Below are 14,620 nucleotides of genomic sequence, written 5' to 3'. Positions count from 1 at the left end.
TGAGTGTGAAAATCCTGGAGATGAGCAGTTTCAGAAAATTACACCAACAATCATGCCACGGTCAAAGTGACTAGATCACATTGTTCCCTCTTCTGATGTTTGATGTGAACATGAGCTGAAGCTCCTGACCTGTATGTACATGATTTTATTCACTGCTCTCTCATGATTAACTGGATAATTATAAAAATATGTTGACACAGGGCGTCGAGTGGCGTAGTGGTCTAAGCAGGTGCCCCATGTATAGAGGCTACAGTCCTCGCTGTAGTTGGCCCCGGTTCGAGTCCCGCATTGGACGGCCCTTTGCTGCATGTCATTCCCCCTCTCTCTGCCTCCCCATTTCCTGTCTCTCTACTGTACTACCAAATAAAGGCATAAAAAAAAGCCCAAAAAAATATGTTGATGCACAAGTGTTCCTAATAAAGTGAGTGTATATTATTATTTCAGAACATAAATAATGGTGAAGTTATTCATTTTTAAGTGACAGAAGTGTGTTGAATTACAGGAAGGCAAGTGAAATGTTGCAGGACACAAGTGAAAAGAATGGAGAGTGAGTGTGGAAGGCTGTGAGGAATAAATTGTAAACTCACAGAGCTGTTGTTCCACTGCATAAACACCTCCAAAGGAAGAGCTACTTTATTCTGGGCAGAACAGATACACTGTACTGTGACAGGATACACACTGTGGAAAAGTAATTTGCTATGCTCACATACACTGACTCTCAACTGAATACATATCCTGGGTATAGGTTGAGGTGGACACTCCCCAGCTTCCTCTCTTCACTGCTTATCTATGACAAATAAGCTTGTATTTTCTAGAGAGAAGAACTGTGTGTGTGTGTGTGTGTGTGTGTGTGTGTGTGTGTGTGTGTGTGTGCGTGCGTGTGTGTGTGTGTGTACACTGTGGTCTTTTACTTGGGATTAGGTTAGATTCCTTACCTTCTGAAGTCACCGTTGACAAGATTAGGCTTTAGTTCTGCACTTGTCAGAAAGGTTGAAGGTAAATGTCTGTGTGTCTGTGTTTAATGTTTGTGTATTTTCATTGCTGGGCACCAGAAGTTTTGTGTTGGTTAAACCTAAACTGTACTGAATGAAGGCCTGTTGTTTTACATCTTATTCTAGCATGGCAGTAATGCATTGGTAAAACTCCACTAGTCAACCACACATATGAATGTTTGTCAAAACCTTCTTCACTCCCAGTCCAGACACATTTAACCAATGAACACACTGACGGGGCTTCTCATGTGGCTTCAAGCACCTGCTTTGAATATTATCCCAAAATTAAATGGCCGTTTTCAGTTGTTATTACACCTATAATTATTTTTAACTAGTTAGTCAGTTAGTTAGTAACTTATTATTGTATTAAGTACTTATTTTAACCCAAACATCATCTTTCCATGAATCAAACCAAGTAGTTTTTTTTGCCTAAACCTGGTATGCTGTTTGTTTATTATTGTAACCATGTCAACTTAGGACCAGCATAGGGTTGCCACCCAAGGACATCCCCACTGGTTGTCTGTGAGAAGACTTGCTGTTTGGCCTACCCCACTCTCTCTCACCCTATCACTGACGATCTATCACTCCTCATGCCTAAAACTAACCAACCAAACTAATGAACAGTAAGGCAGGCAGGTACCAGCCGTAAGAGGCTGATTCTGCTTTCAGACAGAACGCGACTTGCACTGCGCTTGCGGCTTGGTTCAGCGCACTGTCCGGTGAAGTTGCGGGGTTTTCAAAACTTCTAGCGGGACTATAGGCTTTATATGAGCGGACATATCCATACTGCAATAAGCCTCCAGTGTGTTCCGTTGCTGAAAGATGTATGTTTCCTGTACTCAGAAGAAAGAGTTAGCACTACATTTACACACAGCGCCTACCTACAACCAGCTACAGACTGCTAAAACCATGGACTGTATATCTTAAAACACACCTGACATGCCTACTTGGGTAGAAAGCTGTAGCCAGGAGAGGGCTTTCCTGCCGACATCCTGATACAAGCCCAAGCTTGTGTAGCGTTAATGCCATATTTTAGAATTTACTCTCGTTAAAATGGGGCACCAGTCCTCTGGGAGGACAACAATGAATTACTTCATTGCCAAATTTATCAATCTCATATCGGAAGCCATGACTTCTCGATTCAATGGATCTCCAGTCTCTACGTCAAGAGAACACAACAGGACAACAACTGGGTGTAAATAAAGGAGTTTATTAACTAAACTACTATCTACAGAGTAAATGCAAGGTGTAATAATCATAAAAATGAGCAGTGTGATGAGTTGGCAGTGGTGGGAGAGAATATGTTATGGCTATACACTATGGCTATACAGCTAATGATACTACATCTATGAATTAGATTTGATGATTAAATATTGCTATGTTTCGACATTAACCCAGTCATGAGCAGAGTGTTAAGACCGGCCTACTGTGAGTTGCGCTGTAGCTGAAGACCCTTGGCTGGAACCCAGGTGGCTGTGGTTGCCGTGGTAACCCCGGAGACGTGGGATCTAGGTGGATTCTCATGGAGGCCGTGTCCTGTTATGACGATGACAGATTCTGCCGGTGGCTCAGCGATTCAGCTCTGGTGGAGTTTGCCAGGAGACTTTCTGTCTCGGGCACTGATTTCTACTCGGCTTCTCTGCAGGTGGTCGTGCAGAGGTGTTATCTGCCGGCGTCTCTTGCGGGTTGATGCGAAATAAACTCTAATGCTCTTCACTTTGGCTGGATAACTTTAGAGGAGACTGGCGTTGACCAGATGACTCTAAGGTTGCCAAAATCTTCAAATAGGAAAACTTGATGATGATTTAAAGTTACAAAATTACTCTAAGGCACTTGTTGTTTTGGTTCAGTTGGTCTTGACTTGGCTTATGAAAATAAAAGATCGCACATGTAGATAAAAACGATGTTACTTGGAGCTTGTGGCAAAGAAAATTAAAAGACGCGAAAACTGCAAAAATAACTAAGAGCCATGAGTTTGTGGCTAGCAGCTTAGAGCTAAGAGTTTACATGGCTACAGAGCCGGGCTTTGAGGCGGGACTCTGAGCTTTGAGCAAAGATCTCAGCTTCTAGTTTCTGCATCGTTTTCTAGCTTCAGCTTTTCAGCCTCTAGCTTTTAGCTATGTTTCTCGCATCTTCTTCCTTTTTAGCATCTGGGTTTCTCTCCTCTTAAACTCCTGACCTCTCTGATTTCTCTTCATCTGACATCTGACCAATGTGTGAATTGATCACGACTGTTTTATCCCCTGGGGGCTGGCGCATGTTTCAGGGGTGTCACCCGTCATCTCCTGTGTTTCCACTTTGAGAAGAGAGTAGTTTTCCACTGAACTTTTGAATAATTTAATTCTATAGTTTACTTATAAACTCACACATCCGTCTTCCACTATGACCACAAAACATTAAATGAAATAACATAAAAAACTACTTGCACTAATAATGGCAGAGAGCAGTAATAGAAGTGTTGATTTCATTTTACATCCTTCAAACCTAGAATTAATCATGATACAAGTGGTTAATTGATCAAACAACAATATAAACATTTTCCAAAGCTAATAGTCTATACATGTGGATTACACAGCAGTTCTTTGACTGTAATAATAATAATATGGACATTCTGGATGTCATGTAGTGTGTGTTCCCTCGTGTGAAGGATGCTGACAGTATGGTCACATGAAGGACATTGTCTTAAAATCTGCATGTTACATTTCAAACATTCTATGGGATAGAAGTTTGGGATTAAACTATTGCATAGGAACATCTCATGAGTTACAGAATAGCTAGATATTTGATTTTACAATCTTCCTTAGATCTGTGTCTATGAAGAGTGTTCTGCTGGTCACTACCCAGGATTGGAATGTGGGTTGTAGTTTATGACTCTTATCTAGAGAGGGACAGAGGAAGGGAGGTTGGTGTGTGTGTGTGCGTGTGTGTTTGTGCTCATGCATGGCACAGAGAGGCCAGGATTCACACCTTAGTGTTCATCAGTCCTTTTGTTGTTACTTGTCATATATAAGAAACAATCAAATATCATTAGACAGAGTCTTATTGTTACAAACTGGAGATTTTGCCTATATTCTCCAGTTGCCTGGTGTCCATTGGTTGATCCTCTGGAGCTGACCCTTTGACCTTTGGTCTGGTTCTGTGTCGTTCCGACATGCTAAAAGCATGGTCTGTTTGTGGAAGAGGGGTCCTTTGTCTGTTTCCTATCAATTTGATAGTTTGATGGTGGGAAGAGTCACAAAGTGTCAATTGTGGGTCCGTAACTGTGCATGTCCTTATAATGAACTTCCTTAATGGCTTGTGACTGATGCTAGGCCAGGTATGTACGCTACACTTGTATCATATATTTCGGGGTATTCAGAGACACAAAGGATCAGTTTCTCCTCCATTTTCGTTTTGTGTTGTATTTCAAATGCTGTGTTTCAATTGGCTGTGCAGATTGTTGTCACAGCACACTTGAACTTTGTTCACAGTGCTCAAACTGTTCTGGCGTGGCGCAAGCCATTAGAAATAATGTGTTTTGGAGTGCAGCAGTGCTTTTGCCGCGTTCTATCTAAAAGCAGCATGAATGCAGGTGGGATGATGCTGTGTTCACAGCAACCGGATATATGGGACAAGTCGCCGTATTGATTCAAAACAGGGCGCAATATTTAAAGCTATAATGTGTAAGATCGTGCTGCTTGATCCACCTCCATAGGGGGCAGCATTTCACCTCTTCGCACCTGTCCAGTTAATCATGTTGTTGTTTTCCGCATGTTCCTTATAATTTATATGTGCATTTATTGTTGATAGTTAACATTGTTGATAGCACTGAAACAAATTATGAGTGTTTGTAATACAAACAGTATGTTTTTATTTACCTATAAAAATATAAAGGCAAGGGGATATTGCATGACACATGGGTGTCAGGCTACAGCAGCATGAGGAAGGGATGATGAAATCATCACAAAGGCAGAATCAGTAATAAGGCTTATTGCCAGGTATGTTTTTACTTACAAGATATTTGGCTTGGTGTTTGGTGCAGTATACAATAAACATATTAACAGGAAATAACAATAAAAAGGTAAAATACTGCAACAGTCAAAAAGATAAATATACATAGATAAACATATTGAAAAAATAAAACTATGAAAAAAACTATGTACAAAAGTGTTGACAAAACTCCTGCTGAGCAGGATGTGCAAAAGATCACAGTATAGACAATATGTATATTCTGTGCAGGGATAATACTCCAAGGTGTTACTGTAATGTGGTTGTTGATGATTGATGAGGCCGGACACAGAAGAAAAGGCAGGTGCTTGTCCATCACTGGGGATGAATGGACAGAAATTCTGGTCCTGATACAGACAAACATGATAGGACAATTAGTTTAGATCATACAAGTTCTTTATATTCAAACATGTTAGGTCTGTTGTGTGTGTATATAATAAATAGTAAGGATAGATATGAATATGCTAAAATAAATAAAATTAGGCAGTGGATCCTGAACCCGCTGGTTCTGGATCAAACAGTCTCTTTGTCTTACTTGTAAAAAAAAGTTATTGACGCATCGAGCTGGACAACAGCCGCAGTAACAGGCCAAATTCTACTAAATCACTAAAATGTCAACATCATACATTTATGTCAGTAATGGTGTTTTGGTGCATAAAATTTTTTTTTCTGTTTAAAAAAACTGGTCAAAAAACCCACTAAGACCCACTAACATTGGGTTTTTGCTGGCAATGGAAAAGGGTTCAATTGGCATTCACACCCAGGTCAAATGACTCTGCAGTAGAAATGGGTATTTATCTGCTCTGGTCGGCATTGATGAACAACACCCAGGTGAATTTTCGCTGTAATGTCTTTCAGTTACCTACACTCTGTACATAGGTTTTAGATGTAAAGAAAGTCCAGTTAAAATGTAGTATGAGATAGCAAAATGTCTGCCCATCTGTTAACAAGGTTGGAAACTTGATTTTCATCAGAAGGATCTTTAAAGCAACATAACAATGCTTAGTTTTTGCATGTCAGGGGTTTCATATGTGGAAGAAAATACCATAGGCTGTGTGTCTTAAAGTATTTGGATTCATCTTTAATTCAACCTTTGATGAAATTATCTAAGTAAGTTTGTAAGCTTGTTGAAGATAAATCATCAGTGCTTTGATTTTTTTTATCTCTCCTTTACCTGATTTAAAATTAAATTTACTGGACAATCTTACAACATACAGAACAAAACATAAATGCATTGGAAAATGATAACAGCTTGTAAATCTGCTGTCAAAATCAGCGTGAAAAGACAGTTCAATGTCTTCATATTGTATCCCTTGATTTCAATACAGAGCTGGTTGTTTTGCTGCAGTCAGATGTAGTGCTTGCATGTTTATTTTCCTACCAGCTGGATGTGTGTGCTTCTTGTGTCCGAGCTATATCACCTTCTTGCCCTCATCACATATGTCTTCCTGACCTTTGCAGTGACACTTGCAAGCATGACTCTTACTCTTAAAATCAAGTTTGCAGTGTTTGGGTTCAGAGCCAATAACAACATCTATGATAAGAGAGAATATATATAGCTGTTTAAACTCCAATCATTTAAATTAATTTGAGCACTGATACTCATCCTACTGTATGATATCCAATTAAGTATCAGGGCATAATGGGATTCAACAATCAAAACCAAGGTACTTGATGCATTTGCAGACAAATTGATGCATTTATTCCAGCTCGATGAAATACTTCATCCTACAAGCCTTCTGATCAGTGTCACCAGTGTCCTTTTCTATCATGTCTGACTGTAATGACAAATAGACAAATATAACATCTGTTGGGTCTGAGCTCTACCTCATGAGCTGGACATCAAATATGTTGGATTTCGGTTGTCTATCAATTTATTGGCTATCATAAATTAAGAAAATATTAATAGTAAAAATATTAATAGTAAATAACAACTTTAAAATTAATTAAAGTCCTCGGGGCATCAGCTTAAACTAATAGGCAAAATAGCCAATATGGTTTTAGTCTCAATTTATTACCATTAATCTGGAACTCTGATTAACCATTATCTTACTAACTATAACCAAATTACCATATCAACAGTAAGTTAAAGTTGAAGGATTGGAATTCTACCAAGTAGAGGTTGGCAATATTCACGCTTGTGCAACATTAAACACACCAGTAGTTATACTTAAAGGCATTTATTTACAATGGAGCAGAGTAAAACACAATGTCTAATCTAGTATATACAGTGTGTGTATGTGTGTGTGTGTTTGTGGGGACACAAACAAAGGCAAGATGGCCGATTCAAAGTGATCACTGTGACCACATGACCTGAACACAGAAGACTACACAAGATGGCGGTAAACAAAGAAACTACTCAAAATGGCCGCTGAGACCACCTGGGGTGTGTGGGAGGGAAGGTGTGAGTTTCTTTGTTAGCCTAGCTCATGTAATCTAAAGGTACCTGGTTAGAGGGAGGAGATTAGCTTCATGCAGGTTCTAGAACTGAGATGTACTAATATGTGTGTGAACATAAGAGTACCTGATTAACTGTATGACTGACCACAACCTAAGCAAACATTACAACAACCAGACATCAATCAACAAGTACATTAACAAAGTTAAGACTTCTGCTGCTTAGCTATGCTGTGCTGTGCTATGCTGTGCTGGGAAAGGTTAGGCCCAGTCAGTTAACGTTACCCAGTCCTTGGAACAAACAAAGAGGTCCTTTCCAGTGTTGTTGTAATATCCAGTGAGTTGGGAGGCTTCCTGGTGGAGTAAAGTCCTGTCTGGCTGTGTTGCTTTGCTGTTATCCCCTTTGTTCTCCTCACAGAGTTAGCTGTTCCACGCTAACTCTGCTATGACTCCTGTTGCTTGGAAAATCAGCTGGTCTTGTGTTGTGGTTGCTGATTCTGAAGAGAATTTGGTTCACTCTCAGTTAATCCAAAGCAGGTCGCTGTGAGCGGGCCGGCGAGAGAGCTGGTTTCTCAGGTAGCAGGGCTGACCTGGGCTGGGGCCTTGTTGCCCTTTGAAGAGCCGAGAGGAGAGAACAGAAGCTGCTCTCCAGAGCAAGCCTAGAAGAGAAGAGAGAGAGAAGAGGGCCAGAGGACTGGTTTTGTTTGGTGACACCCTTGGGGGTCACATGTCACACGCTGACCCACACTGGCTGGCCAGTAAGGTCTGTGGGGGAAAGGGTCGTCCCCAGGTGTGAACGGTGAGGAACTGTGGAGTGTGAGTTCCTTTTTCCAGTGGAGCAAAGAAACATCTGGTCTCTTGAATGATGAGTCCCAACACATCGGTGATTAAAGATTAAAATAATGTGATGTAAGTTGATGTAAAGATGATGTTGGTCTGCATTACATTCAGTTTGTCTGCATGTTTATCAGCTTGACAGGGAACATATTAGCGAATACAGAGCAATATTAGCATTCATTTAGGTTTATGTTTGTGTCCAATATCCACCCTTCTATACTTCTAGACACTGTCTGCCGGCTCTTTTCACTGGGCAGGTAGTGCCCAGTAGGTTCATCAGATCTTTCTGGTTAAGGAAATTAAATTAATAACAGCAATGAGCATTTGTGGGCCAAAAAAAGAGCTGAAAGATTTAAAAAAAATATCCATAAAGAGGCAGACTGCAATGTATGGAACTAATTCTTCGTGGGTTTATCTTTTTGATTAACATGTTTCATATTGTACATTCATTCATGCTTTAGTTCTTGTGTTTCCCTTTCTGTAAGAAAATGTCTTCTATGAACTTTGTTTCTTTAAAGAGGCAGTGTTTTGCACTTCTATGTTTATGTCTTCTATGTCTAAATACTAGGTCTAAACCGAGTATATGTCTGCACCTATGGCCAAATTCTGATTTTATTACTGTGATGTCGTCTGACAAAATCACCAAACAAGACAAAGACAAAGACTGAGCTGTGATTTCAGCTATTTTTACTGTAACATGATCACTCAGAGAGAAAGTTAGAAGAGACACAATACATTTTTTCAGGCTTTTGCCTTTATTTCAGTAATTGTGTATGAGAGAGAGAGGATGACATGCAGAAAAGGGCCAAAGTGTAATGCGCTCCACCATGTGAACCACCGGGGCACTGAGACAGACTATCCTTCTTATTTAGTCTCTCACACAGAGAGAGCAAAGCCTCTGTCTGGATCCACAATTGTTTAGTCTTTATGTACTTTAGAATGTAACAGACTTTTATTAGAGGCATGTCTTTATGTCTAACTCCCTCTGTTTGATATGTAGAGTTGTTCATAGCTGTTAGAATGAAGCCTCTTTAGCGATGACTTCTCTCTCTCCCTCCCTCTCTCTGCTCGGTGTGTCTTATGTTTAGTTATTTCTCTGCCTCCTTTTGTAATAATGATATATGTAATGAAAGTAGTTTATGTCCTGCTATGAAGGTGAGGCTCAGTGTATTGGAAGAGCTCCTCCTCTTCCCTGCAGTTCCCGAGTAGCTCAGTAGACTGCAGCTTGGCACTCTGACACGCTGACCAGCGGTGGAGATATCGTCAGTCAGCTGGCCAGCCAGCCAGTTAGTCTGTCAGTCAGTCAGTCAATCAGTCAGCCAGCCTGTCAGTTATTCAGTCAGTCAGCAACTTCCTGTCATACATTTGTAGTCTCCAAGTCCTAGCTAAATGTGACAGCTTGACATATCATCCTCTATCTTGGAAGGTTGAAAGAACAAAAATTCAGCTCAAGGTCTATTTAGTCATTTGTTCTGGAGCTTTTGACTGTCTCAGATCATCATCAGATGACGCACCATTCCAGCAACAAACTGTAAGTATAACTATTGGAACTAATGGTTCTGAGCTTCTGAGCACCTCTTACATATCCATGTTGACCTAAAAGTTGAGCTTGACAGTTGACAATGGCAAGTAAACAAGCCACATTTTTCAGATTTGGCCAAACTCCTACAACCACAGAAGCCGTTATAGAAGTGTTTTCTCAGAGAGTACAAACCATGATCAGTTAAATAGCTAAAGTTCCCATTCTTGTTTTGGTGTTGTACAAGCTTATTTTCATGGGTTAACTAGATTCTTTATTTAACTCCTTTCAAAACACTATTTCAAATTTCATCTCTTCTTCATTGCACAGCCTCCTGTCTCATAAAGTTACAGGGAGTGCTGAATTGCCTCATGGACATGAAATGAGGCCAGTCATAATGAAGGTCCTGTGGCAACAGACTGCACACAACATTTTAGATGAGTGCAAACAGTTGTACAATGTTTTCTGTGGCAGCTTTGAGAAAATAACTTTGATGACACCATTTCAATGTCATTAGGGTTATTTCAGTGTGGACACATTTTGGACACACTGCAAATGTAAGTCCAAAGTGAGTATCTACAAAAAACCGTATTTGGTTTAGGTTAGGTTTAGGAAAAGATCATGGTTTGAGTTCGAGTATGTACTTCCTAAAGGTTAGGACCTTCAAGGCCCTTCACGACCTTCGTTGTCTTGGTTACGATACATGAAACATGCAGTTATGGTTGTGGAACGGTCATGGTTAAAACAAACAATGATGACGATCTACCCCAGTCTCCTGGTAATGCATACTTTGTTGCTCTGTATACTAGATCACTTGACCTCTTCCTTTGCTCGTCATAATTACTAGAGGTCATCTAACAAAACTACTCATAATAAGTTGCTTTCACAGATAACATGTAGGCTTATTTTCTGACAGGTGGACAATCTCATAATCTCACATGCGTAGAAGTTATAAGAAACTCATCAAGAAAATAATTTTGCAGGGTCTCTGAGGACATTCTCCTTTGACTAGCTTATGAAATATATAGTTAAAGTTTTTTATTTGGGGGAATTTTTGGCATTACTATGATGAGAGGGGATGACATTCAGCAAAGGGCCTGGGCCAGACTCAAACCCACTCTACCAGCTTTCAAAGTAGCTTCCCCAACACTGCTAATGACACTGACATTGGTAATAAATTATGTTTTATTGTGACTGGTTGCTGCTGCAGCTGGAGCCATATGTGTGTTTTCTTCCTCCTGCAGCTCCACACAGACATGGACCATGGAGACAGTGCAGTGAAGTACACTCTGTCAGGAGAAGGAGCTGGGTCCGTCTTCACCATTGACCAAATTACTGGGGATATACATGCACTGGTGGGGCTTGACAGGTCAGTACTCATCAATCATAATAAAAATACAGTGATATTGTCTGAAGTGCTGTGTAGAGCTTCTAATAGAAAAATAACTGGCATCTAACACAGATTGATCTAGATTGCAGAGATATGATTGATTTCATATTGCATCTTCACTGAAGCTACTGATAAATTAATTAGTACCAATCACGTATTTATATGTGTAATAGCACACAATCGTCTTAGTATTGGAATGGATTGTTAGCAACTTTCCGTGAATTATGTACTGACTGCTTATAAGTTATAAAAGTAAGCCAACATAGGTACTTTGATTTGTCATTATGACAATGTCGGAATAATTTGACCTTACTGATCTCACCATTACACAGAGCAACAGGCCCCAGTAATGAAGCCCCTTGTAGTTTTTTTAATGTATATAATGGTTGAATGTACCACAGACTACATTAACTTCTGTATGGACACTGTAATACCAGCAAGGACTGTACACTACTTTCCAAACAACAAACCCTGGATCACCAGTAACATCAAGACCCTCCTCAACCAGAAAAAGGAGGCCTTCAGGGATTGAGACAGGGAGAAGCTCATGTGTGTGCAACATGAGCTGAAGACGATGTGTTGGATGACACAGCTATTGTGGGGCGTATCAGGAACGGACAGAAAGAGGAGTACAGGGATCTGACAATGGTTCAGTGAATGGAGCGACAAGAACTGCCTCCTTCTGAACACCTCCAAGACCAAGGAGATGGTCATCGACTTTCAGAGGTCTGGGCCCACCCTTCAGCCAGTCAACATTCGAGGGAAGGACATTGAGGTGGTGCACACTTATAAATACCTAGGTGTGCACCTGGACAGTAAATTGGACTGGTCTCTGCACATGGATGCCACGTATCTGAAGGGGCAGAGCCGGCTCTTTTTCCTCAGGAAGCTCAGGTCGTCTGCAGTGAATTGCTGCACATGTTTTATGAGTCAGTGGTGGCCAGTATACTCTTTTATGCTACACTCTGCTGGGGTGGCAGCATGTCCAACATGAACACAAAGAGACTGGACAAGCTGTGCTTGGTAGGGTCCTGGACTCACTCAGGACTGTTGTGGAGAGACACATGCAATGTAAGATGGAGGCCATCTTGGACAATAACAACATCCTCTCGACAACATTCAGCTGCAGAAAACGTCTCATCGCACTGCACTGCAGAACAGAGAGGTTCAGGAGATCCTTTGTTCCCCCTGCCATCAGGCTATACAACTCAGCCAAAGGAAGTGGACTAATCTAATTATTAACAGTTTTTATTATTATTGTTATTATTATTATTATTATTATTATTATTATCATCAACAATGAGCTGATGGACACATGAATTTCCCCTAGGGGATAAATAAAGTATCTATCATCTATCTATCTATCTATCTACAGAGCTGTTTCCAGATTTAAAGCTTGGCAAAAGTCCACTGAGCCACCTTTGTCTAAAAATTACATAGTGATGACATTCTAACTAATGTTTTGCTTTTCCTAACAAGTTGAAAATATGTGTGTGTGTGTGTGTGTGTGTGTGTGTGTGTGTGTGTGTGTGAGAGAGAGACAGCAGAGGAGAGAGAAGCAGTGCGACAATAATAAATAATAATATCAATGTATTCAATTCAATGATTCGTTGACTCATCTTCAATTATGGCGACTAATTGTGACAGCCCTACATCATGCTGCACACTGGCAAACTTAAAACATCCTCATACACATATGCATATGACCTCATAGGTCTCTTATCAGTGACCTACAAACTCCAAAACCTCTGTGGGTAAAGTTCAGGGAACTAAATCTTTTACTGTTACTTGTTAGGAAACCAATGCCTAGTTAAATTATTAAACAAAAATGATGCAGTTGACAATGACAATTAATATGGGATCTTGTTAAAGTCACATGCTCTGCTGAACCAGCCATCACTCCCAGCATCTCCATTAAGATATGTTTTTGACTGTATAGCATTACATTACTCATGTGTTTGCAACTTACAAATAGGTTATTACTCATTACCCATTTATTTGAAGATTGAATACCACTGTGATACTTACTAAAGTCTGCTTGAAATATCACTACAATCCACTGACACATCACCAATAGTGTTGTCCAGGCAACAACTTCTTTTTTTTATGGAAAACCAAGAAGGAGCTTTTACTTTCAACACTTCCCAGGAAGGACAGAGCATTGTTTCAATTAGGAAAAAGGTTGCCACTACTATCAGCCATTTCTGTGTGTATCATGAGTACATTGTGTGTCAAATGAGGAAACACAAAACTAAATTATCAATACTAATTACATCATTCTTCTCACCCAGAAGTCATCAAATACATTTTTTCTATCTCCTTCAATGCATGATGGTATGTGACCATTGATACAATGAATTTCTTACAGTAATGTTTCCTACAAATTGTAAACACCGCAAAATAGTGAACACACTATAACAAATACTTTAAAGTTAATAGCAACCATTGTTATAAAAGCAGCAGATACTCCGAGAGTCAAAGGTAAAATAGGAGGGAGGTGAGATGGTGAGGTGTTGCAATCACAGTAAAAGTCTAACACATAATCACAGTCCCCAGTGTCCTATTAACTAACCTTTCATGTGGGTGTATTATATACATATTATTTTCTTCTGCATCACACATGGAAAATAATAATAAAAACTCACAGTAAATATAGATCCTCTAAAGCACAACTACATCATGTATTGTATAGTTTTCTTTTTGTTGTTTTAATCGTTTGTTGCTTGGGAATATTAACATCAGTGCGTGTTCTATACTTGATGTTTTTCAGGGAGGAAAAGTCCTACTACACGCTGAAGGCCCAGGCTGTTGACATCCACACAGGCCTCCCTCTGGAGCCAGAGTCCGAGTTCATCATCAAGGTGCAGGACATAAATGACAATGAGCCACGATTCCCAGATGGACCCTACAGTGGCAGTGTCCCTGAGATGTCCCCAACAGGTAAGGCTGCAAGAGGCTGAGGACAGAGAACAGATTCTTGCTATGCTTAAATTCTACTTTAATATTCATATGATTATATTCTACAGAGAATACATATTTAATGACCCACTTCAATTCCCCAAAACAAGAACAATGAGCTGATAGAAGGAATAGTTACAAAATGTCAAGCATCAAGGATCCTTTGGATGAGTAAGAAACTGCAACATTCATTATGCTTTATAATTGCACTGTGGGTATTTGACATAATTATCAAAATGCAATGGCACTAGAATCCATGAAGCATTCAAAGTACCGTTTGTTCTCTTGTTTGAGTTGAGGAAAAAGTCCTAGATCACTGCAAGCAAGTCATAAGTCACAAATGTCTGACTGGGGCTGAATTCGAGTCTGATAGTTCTTAATTCATTGATTAATTCATTAAAAATCTGAAGAAATGAACCAGTCTTTAAGCATTTGAAAACGTTGTACATTTGTTACAGCTACACTTTTTTAAAGTTTCCATCATATTTAAAATAAATGCACCATGACATTTTTCAAGATTTTATGTGCATTAGGAGCAAA

The 14,620-nt window shown here is 39.8% G+C and overlaps 1 protein-coding gene across 1 annotated transcript in view; it reads left to right on the top strand.

Annotated features, from left to right (window-relative positions):
- Positions 1-14,620, top strand: part of LOC111233866 (cadherin-12-like) — a 112,703-nt gene that overhangs the window by 23,243 nt on the left and 74,840 nt on the right. Inside the window, exons 4-5 of the mRNA XM_022761767.1 lie at positions 10,977-11,101; positions 13,893-14,062. Coding sequence (XP_022617488.1) covers positions 10,977-11,101; positions 13,893-14,062 — 295 coding nt within the window. The remainder of the gene's footprint in view (positions 1-10,976; positions 11,102-13,892; positions 14,063-14,620) is intronic.

This window comes from Seriola dumerili, unplaced genomic scaffold, assembly GCF_002260705.1.
Source record: "Seriola dumerili isolate Sdu_G_001 unplaced genomic scaffold, Sdu_1.0 BDQW01000432.1, whole genome shotgun sequence".
Classification (NCBI taxonomy): Eukaryota; Metazoa; Chordata; class Actinopteri; order Carangiformes; family Carangidae; genus Seriola; species Seriola dumerili.
The sequence above is the reverse complement of the archived record's forward strand: the minus strand, read 5'-3'. Positions and strand labels throughout refer to the sequence as shown.